The sequence below is a fragment of the Lissotriton helveticus genome, chromosome 7, assembly GCF_964261635.1.
Source record: "Lissotriton helveticus chromosome 7, aLisHel1.1, whole genome shotgun sequence".
NCBI classification, from domain to species: Eukaryota; Metazoa; Chordata; class Amphibia; order Caudata; family Salamandridae; genus Lissotriton; species Lissotriton helveticus.
The window spans coordinates 1,913,336,738-1,913,345,707 of NC_136068.1; the positions used below are offsets into that span (position 1 = coordinate 1,913,336,738).

Genomic DNA, 8,970 nt, shown 5'->3' on the forward strand with positions numbered 1-8,970 from the left:
TTTGAAATGCCATTGGGTTCCTATGTGCTTCACGCCTTTTGTTCAATTTCTTTACTTTTCTTACAATTGTGCACCCACGCTTTAGCATTAAACATCTCAAGCTAAAGCGCGGATGCCGCGATTGCTCAACAAATAAATAAATAGAGTTTGAGCTGTTGGTGTTGCATTAATATTGGCAACACCGATAGCTCAACTTTCAGTAATGCGAGAACCATTGCATTGCAAATGCTTGTTAATATATTGCAAACAGATGACAACAATGTATCCAAATGCATGCTTTTATAATTCTGCTACATTAACTTTTGCTATTCATAATCTTGTGTTTCCTTTTCCCCCCAGATCTTTGTTAATTCACTGAACAACAACACAACGCACTGCAATTATGGAAAAGTCGAATCAGACTCTCTTGAGGGAATTTTTAATTCTGGGATTATCACAAAATCCTCAGCTTCAAGTTCCAATTTTCATTGTATTCTTTCTCATGTATTTATTCACTCTTCTTGGAAACCTTGTCATTATTACATTAATATGCATTGATGCACATCTCCAAAAGCCCATGTATTATTTTCTCATGAACTTATCTTTTCTAGATATTGGTTTGACAACGGTCATCATCCCAAAACTGCTGGCGCTCTGCCTGAAAGCGAAGAAATCTGACAAATCCATCAATTTCTCTTCATGCATCCTTCAACTCTATTTTATGGCTTCCTTCATCAGCACAGAGTTTTACTTACTGTCAGTCATGGCCTACGACAGGTACCTTGCAATTTGCAACCCCCTACGCTACGCATCTATCATGAATAAAAGAGCCATGATTTTATTGATGGTAACATCCTGGACAATAGGCTTTCTTGACATTACACCACATGTTGTATTGTTATCAAATTTATCCTACTGTGCATCAAATGAAATCAATCATTTCTTTTGTGATATGAATGCTCTTCTAAAACTAACTTGCACAGACACATTTTTCATAAATATCGCAACTTTCGGAGAAGGTATTGTGATAGGACTAGGCCCTTTCATCTTAACAATAACTTCCTATGTGCTAATCATTTTAAATATCATGAAAATTCCCTCCAACACAGGGAGACAGAAGTTGTTCTCCACATGTTCCTCTCATCTGACTGCAGTTGTTTTGTTCTATGGAAGTGAGCTTGGTGTTTACATGAAACCAACATCTGGTCACTCATTGGACAAAGACAAGCTCTTTGCTGTAATGTATACAGCTGTCATTCCAATGTTGAATCCAATTCTTTACAGTTTAAGGAACAAGGATGTAAAATGTGCTTTGAAAAAAGTTATAGGGAAACTAAGACAGACAAACACTGTACTGCAGTAATTTAGTAGTTTTATCTACACATATAGAAAGTAGTCTTATCTATGGTCATTCCCCAAGTCTCAACAGAGTTTGCTTATAACATTAATACCAAAAGTAAAGCACACTAGAAATTAAATGTGTCTTTAACAAAAATCTGGGCAAAATATGGCAGCAAATAATTAATTCATTTTTACACATGAATGTAAACAAGTAACCCCTTATTACATTGTTTTATGGCCTGTGGCCTTACCCCTGTGGAGTTTCCTATTCCTCAGCTAAGAAACGATTCATACAAAGGATAGTAAAGAAAAAGAGTTTGAGAAGACATACACTCCTAAAATAAGGTACCACAGTCAAAAACGAATTGATTGATGTGGCATTTGACATCGATATTCACTACACAATAGAGGCATAACTTGAGTTGATACACTTCCATCAAATCTCCTTTTTATCCTAATGTAAGAGGGCTTCAAAACCCTTGAGATCAGGAAAATGGTGGATACACCTGATCTGCCTCCCAGAGGATTTGAATTCTACTACCCCTCAGACCAGCTGGATGGCTGCACCAAAATAGAAATTCAGCTCCTGGGGACATTATTAGGGTTGTCAACTTGTTCTGCTTCCCATGGAGATGAAACATCAATAAACATCACTTTAGTGGTTACCTGGGTCAGTGTTTTCCCCTTCCTTATTTGTCATGCCGATGGACCTTCGATGCCCCACTTCGATGCCCCACTGAACCCCTTGGGTTCGCAGTGAGGTAGCACAATATTGATTAGAGATCAGGAAATATGCTGCTGTCCCCTCCATAGTCCTGCCTGTCTTTGTCCCATCAATTGGTCCCATCAGCAATGATAATCAGTCACAGGGAACTGCGGCCACTAGGACCTCCCCCTGTAAGTACTGTTTTCCGGGGAGTGAATCCCAGACAACTTCAAATTAATTAACTGGGTCTTTAAGGGACACTTTTATCACATAATGAGCTGCCAACAATTGTATGCAGTTTCATATCATGAGTGGTTGCACAAATACTTGAAGGGTTAAGTGCCCTATTATAAGGTGTTTGGACAAAGTCTTCACATGATTTCATTTCATGCTGCCCTGTATCTGAGATCACTGTTTGAGTCTGGCAATAAACATGGAGCACTTTCAACAGGACTTGGACTATTTATTATTTGAGTATCTAATGTGTTCTAGTTAGCATTTTCAATCCACTTTGATGTTACTTGCTGTGATTTTCAACAGGATTTGGACTATTTATTATTTGAGTATCTAATGTGTTCTAGTTAGCATTTTCAATCCACTTTGATGTTACTTGCTGTGATTTTAGCATGGCAAACACTCAGAGGCTGTCATGTACAATCATGTTATCAGATTAAATGCCATATGCTGTCACTTCCTGTGATGTCATTCAGGGTAAAAGGCACATGATGTCACTTCTGCTAACCATGGCATTCAGGTGAATATGTAGGTGCTTCTGAGACAGGTGGCCCCATGGTTGCCCTCACCAAAGGTCTGAAACTGTAAGCGCAGAGGAGAACTGCACCACCATTCTCACACACCCAGATCAGCGATGGAGACCTGAGGGAGGGCCCAGGGAGGATTCCTGAGTGTATCCCCTTGATGTGTGCCTGCTTGGTTGTACCCTGCTGGCCTCCCAATCAACCATACTCTTACTGTTGTATTGAGGTTGTTTTATTCCTGAGGCAAGACAGAGCTCACAACACAACTTGTTTGCCATTGGCAGCCTTCACCTCATACATGATACAACTATAACTCCACTGACCCTTTAACCCCTTCACTGTGGCGGCTATTCCGCCGCAGTGCTAAGGGGGCGGGGCGGCCACGCGGCGGCCTCATGCTGGTGACGGAACCGCTCCGTCACCAGCGTCGGTTGAGCTGTGCTCATGACGGAGCGTTTCCGTCACGGCCCGCCCCGCTCAATAGAACGCTCAGCGCAGGCGCGGAATTCGCGCCGCGCATGAGCGTTCTATCGAGCTGGGCGGGCCATGACGGAACTGCTCCTCATCAGCACAGCGCGACCGCGGCTGATGACGGAGCGGCTCCGTCATCAGCATGGGAGGGGTTAAACAAATCAACCCACACTCCTGTTTGGTCCTAATGACTTTCCCTCTCTTCATTTTTTCCAAATATTCTATTCAGGACATTTATCTGTCCTGAGTCCTACTAGTCCTGCACTGAACCTGCTGGCCCCATATCTCACTGCACCCTAATGGTCTTCCATGGCCAGACCTACCGGTCTCAACATACAGTCACCAGAAAACCACTCAACAAATGGTGCTCTTTCTGGCACCCTCGACCTCTTTGCCTTCTTGGGGACTGACCCTGGCCAGAAGTCACATCTGTTTTCTAAATCATTCTAGCAACTTCAGATCTTAGTTCATCCAAAAAACCCTACCTACAAATGAAAGTCAGAGAGGCAGTACAGCACACAATATGGCCCCACTTCAATGTATAATTTCTTTCGCACAAAGCATTGCAAATGCCCCCTGAACCTCACTGCTGTCACACAACAGCTGAGCCCACCATCATCAACAGAGGTGACAACTGAAGCTAAGAGGTTCATTTCACAGTACTTACCACCATATCTGGCCCACGCCATAGTTCCCACCGGCTCCCTAGCCCCCACCCATTTTATTTCTTTGATTAAAGGATCCTCGTATCACACAAAGCACAACCCCAATTTCCCTTAGTCTCTGATAGGTCTGAATAATAGGCTGGGAAAACCTCATGCTACCCCTCCGAAGCCAATTTAAACATTTAAATTGTGATATACTCCACTCAAGTAACTTTTCACAGTAAACCCTGGTGTAAATAAGGAATGCTGAAGTCTAACTTTCTAAGCAATTGGGAGTCCATGGTTGCCTAGACAATGCACATTCTTCTGCTTTGAACCCTTCCATGCCATCTGTCTACCTGTTAATTATCTTATCATTCATTCCCCTCATACTGTTTAGTACATGTACCCTCAGGAGTTTCCTTATGCCCATATAAGGTAACCTTTTGACTTTATACCATGTTAAGACACTTTCACCTACCATTATTCACACTATGTTTTCCCTTTCCTGATCCACCCGTGTGGCCGGGCACTTCTTGTCTTGAACAGCAATTATTTTTTATCTAGGATTATTTCATGTCTACCCCTGCTCAAAACGCAGTGGCCAAACCCAAACAGCCTTCTCTACATTGCTTGCTGTGAAAAATGTTGGTTGTTTGCTGGGGGGGCGGAGCCTTTCTCAAGCACCAGCCACAATCCTCATCGGGTTGAACCACTAAAGTCACTAAATTAGCCTATACTTACCCCTCTGGTAGCTTGGCACAAAAGCAGTCAGGCTTAGTTTAGAGGTAATGAGCAAAGTTTTTATCCAGAATACAAACAGCAATAACGTGAAATCTAGTACCTAGAAGGTCAAAGAACCAACTGTTGACATCTTGTTGCCCATGACTAGGCAAAGTCAAAAATTATGGCAGACCATGAAGGATCACAGTTTGTATACAAAAAGTCTGCTCTCTGCTTACTTTCGAACTTAGAAGAAATGTTGTAGAAAATGTCTGAGAAGGTAAAGTTGAACATGACCAGAAAGCTGGAGCGTCCAAGGAAGAGGCGTTGTTGTAGTCATGGCTATGGTTCCTCTGTCAAAGAGATTTTGGAAATTTGGTCTTAAAGCGTGACCAGTATAGTAGAGGATTCTCCTCATTCCCTAGTGGGATGGCCCTAGCGGCTGCATCACAGTTTAAGTATGAGATCAGAAATGTAATTCCCGATTGAGTTTCAGGAAAGGCTTGGGGAAGCACTATGAAATGTAATTGTACTTGTATTAAAAATACCTTGGCTGATCTCCTAAAATTGCTCCAGGGTGGCTAACAGGACAGCTGCTGGTACTGTTGCTGAAATGGATGGACGAGTCGTGTTGGGCCTATCAAACAGTGCTGTATAAAAGTGTAGGGTTTCTAAATTTGTTTACATTTGTTTGACCATACTAGTCAGGTCAGCAGTTTCTGCCTTTGAGGCAGTAATCACCCATTTTAGATCGGCTAGCATGGTACAGAGATCTTCGATGGAGGCCATTCTGTTCATCACTGTTTTGGAGGACTGTATAATTCTTGGGCCTTTTATTCTGTCAGGGCTGGCTTTTGATCCTCAGGAACAGTTCCTCCCAGAAGCCCACTTTCCGGCAGCCCTGACTCTGTTTGGAAAAATCCACAGAGCATCGGAATGACCAGATGAGAAGAAGGGAATTAGGGAGTTTACTTCGGGGAAGAGACCTGAAAAGCAATACACAATTCTGCAATAAGCGTTCCTACAACAGGAGGCGAAGATGAACCCAAGTTCGATATACCTTCTGGTATTTACGAGTACTGTGGATCATATGGGTAATTCTGTTCTTACAACTAAAACTCAATGAAGATCACAGCTCCTTGAGTTCTCAAACATTTAGGGTTAATCTCACACAATCTTGCAAGCAGAATTTCACACCATGTGTAGTGTTGATGTCACACAATCATGTTTATACACATTTAAATGTTAACTTCACATGTTCTTGTGTGTTAGATTGTTCTCAATGTTAATTTCACACAAGTGTATCCTCAGTATTTATTGTTAATTCAGCCCCCAGTGTCCCAAAGTCTATATCGTAAAGGTACACAGTTAACAGACCTTCACCATGCTGATGATCTGTAAAAAAATTAGGAAATTGGTAGCATGAATAGTCTTTTACCACTGATCAACTGTCTCTAGTTCCGAAGATTCCATTCTATGGAAGAATCCCCCATGTAAGGAAGGCTTGCCCTTGAGAAACAAAGATTCCAAAATGTGTTTTTTTCCCAACCAAGTTCAGAGGCTGCAACACTCATCGACACGATGGAAGAAAGATGTGTTTGCAGCTCTTCGATATTCCTGCATGTGCTTCTTGATGTCTAGACTGATCAATAACTCTTCAATAACAGGCACACATGAAGGGATAACCACAACATATATACTGACTGAGCCAAGATGGCCATCAACAGTTTCAGCAATCTTGCAAGTCTTTTCACACCTCACAAGAGTTTGTTCATGGCGGCGAACATCGAATGGTCAAGGGGTACAAAAATATAGAAGGCTAAGAAGGGACATTCCAACACAGTTTCTGCAAATATAATCATTACCTGTGGCCACTGAAAAAATGGATTTTGTCACATCGTTGTGAGACTACCAGGCAATGTGCAGACACAGTGGGCCGGTCACCCCACGCACCGTGCTCACTCCTCCGTGTGTGAGTCCAGGCTGCCCCCGTTCCCGCCGAGTGCCGCCGCTGCCAGCAGCTGTGCTCCTGGTCCCCGACCGCTGCTGCTGTTTCTGCCCTGTTTGCGCTGCCTTGTATTGTACTTTTTTCCCTGTGTTAATTTTGCTCCGCTTTAGTTTGCGGTTTTGTATTTGTATTTTTGTCATTGTATTTCTACCCTGTGCTAATTTTGTTCTGCTTTAGTACACTGTGTTGTCCCCTTGTTGTGCCCAGCCCCTGCCGCGTTCCCCGCCACCTCCCCGCTCCCTACCGCTGCCCCCCTGCGGCCACGCCCCCTTCCCTCTGTCGCCCTTCCCATTCGCCGCCCCGCTCCCGCCTCCCAGCTGCTCCTCCCTCCCACTGGACCATATAGGACAGAGTGCGCACGGTGGTGAGCAGTGACCTCTGACCCTCTCGGCCGGTCACCCCACGCACCGCGCTCACTCCTCCGTGTGTGAGTCCAGGCTGCCCCCGTTCCCGCCGAGTGCCGCCGCTGCCTGCAGCTGTGCTCCTGGTCCCCGACCGCTGCTGCTGTTTCTGCCCTGTTTGCGCTGCCTTGTATTGTACTTTTTTCCCTGTGTTAATTTTGCTTCGCTTTAGTTTGCGGTTTTGTATTTGTATTTTCGTCATTGTATTTCTACCCTGTGTTAATTTTGTTCTGCTTTAGTTCGCTGTGTTGTCCGCTTGTTGTGCCCAGCCCCTGCAGTGTTCCCCGCCACCTCCCCGCTCCCCACCGCTGCCCCCCTGCGGCCCCCCCTTCACTCTGTCGCCCTTCCCATTCGCCACCCCGCTCCCGCCTCCCAGCTGCTCCTCCCTCCCACTGGACCATATAGGACAGAGGGCGCACGGTGGTGAGCAGTGACCTCTGACCCTCTGGGTCGGTCACCCCACGCACCGCGCTCACTCCTCCGTGTGTGAGTCCACGCTGCCCCCGTTCCCGCCGAGTGCCGCCGCTGCACGCAGCTGTGCTCCTGGTCCCCGACCGCTGCTGCTGTTTCTGCCCTGTTTGCGCTGCCTTGTATTGTACTTTTTTCCCTGTGTTAATTTTGCTCCGCTTTAGTTTGCGGTTTTGTATTTGTATTTTTGTCATTGTATTTCTACCCTGTGTTCATTTTGTTCTGCTTTAGTTTGCTGTGTTGTCCCCTTGTTGTGCCCAGCCCCTGCCGCTCCCCGCCGCTGCCCCCCTGCGGCCCCGCCCCCTTCCCTCTGTCGCCCTTCCCATTCGCCGCCCCGCTCCCGCCTCCCAGCTGCTCCTCCCTCGCTCCGCCCCCCCCCACTCTCCACATATGGATGAGTGTCAAACGCGCAGCGTTGACATGCAGCGGGCGCGCCGATTGTGCGCCGAAGGCGCGCCAAAGGTAAGCCCGTCTGCACCCGTCCGCGCCTTGTCCGCGCCCAGTGCCAGAACCCCTGGCCCCCCGAAGATGCCAGTCCACCCGCCAGACCTACGACGCCGCCACCTTCAACGCACTCAACACCGGCCAAACCCCCGGCAGCTACCGAGCCACCCCGAGACGCACCCACGGACCCATCAGCTGCTACTCCTGCAAGTTCTCCTGCATCCGGACCTGCACTACACTCACACCCGCCGAGCCGAGAACCAGCAGCAACCACCTGAACTGCATCCTGCTCAACAACCGCTCCGTCCACAGACACGCCGCGGAGCTCTGGAACCTGCTCGACACAACATCACCAGACATCGCCTTCCTCACGGAAACCTGGATGAACGCCTCCTCAGCGCCCGACATCGTCATCGCCATACCGGACGGATACAAGATCACCCAGAGGGACCGTGTCAATCAGATCGGAGGAGGCATCGCCATGATCCACAGGAACAGCATCCGCATCACGACCAGCTCCGACACCACCTTCACAGCCGCCGAACACCTGCACTTCCAGATCCACACCGACCCCAAGACCACCCTCAGAGGCACCCTCATCTACAGACCCCTGGGACCATGCACACAATTCAGCGAGGACATCGCCAACTTCATCAGCCCGCACGCCATCCCCTCCGCTGACTACATCCTCCTCGGGGACCTCAACTTCCACCTGGAGAACAACAACGACCGCAACACCACCACCCTGCTAGACAACCTCGCCAACCTCGAACTCAAGCAGCTGGTGACCACCCCCACCCACTACGCCAGCCACACGCTTGACCCCGTCTTCACCTCCAGCAAGGACATCTCCTTCAGCCACGCCACCGGACTGCACTGGACGGACCATAGCTGCGTCCACTTCACCTTCGGAAAGAACACGATCCACCACCACCAGCAAAAGGTTGCACGCAGATGCTGGAACAAGATCACCGCCGACCAGCTCGCCGCATCCCTGAGCCAGGACCCTCCCGCCAGCTCAGCGAAC

General features: G+C 47.3%; 1 protein-coding gene across 1 annotated transcript; it reads left to right on the top strand.

Moving 5' to 3' along the window:
• The first annotated feature begins 382 nt into the window (after window positions 1–382).
• LOC144769928 (olfactory receptor 5AR1-like) lies at window positions 383–1,342 on the top strand. The gene has a single exon (XM_078654118.1). The coding sequence runs from the start codon at window positions 383–385 to the stop codon at window positions 1,340–1,342; it is 960 nt and encodes a 319-aa protein (XP_078510244.1).
• The last annotated feature ends 7,628 nt before the right edge of the window (window positions 1,343–8,970 follow it).

Coding starts and splice junctions, on each gene's coding strand:
- LOC144769928 (XM_078654118.1), top strand. CDS start 383: ATGGAAAAGTCGAATCAGACTCTCTTGAGGGAATTTTTAATTCTGGGA.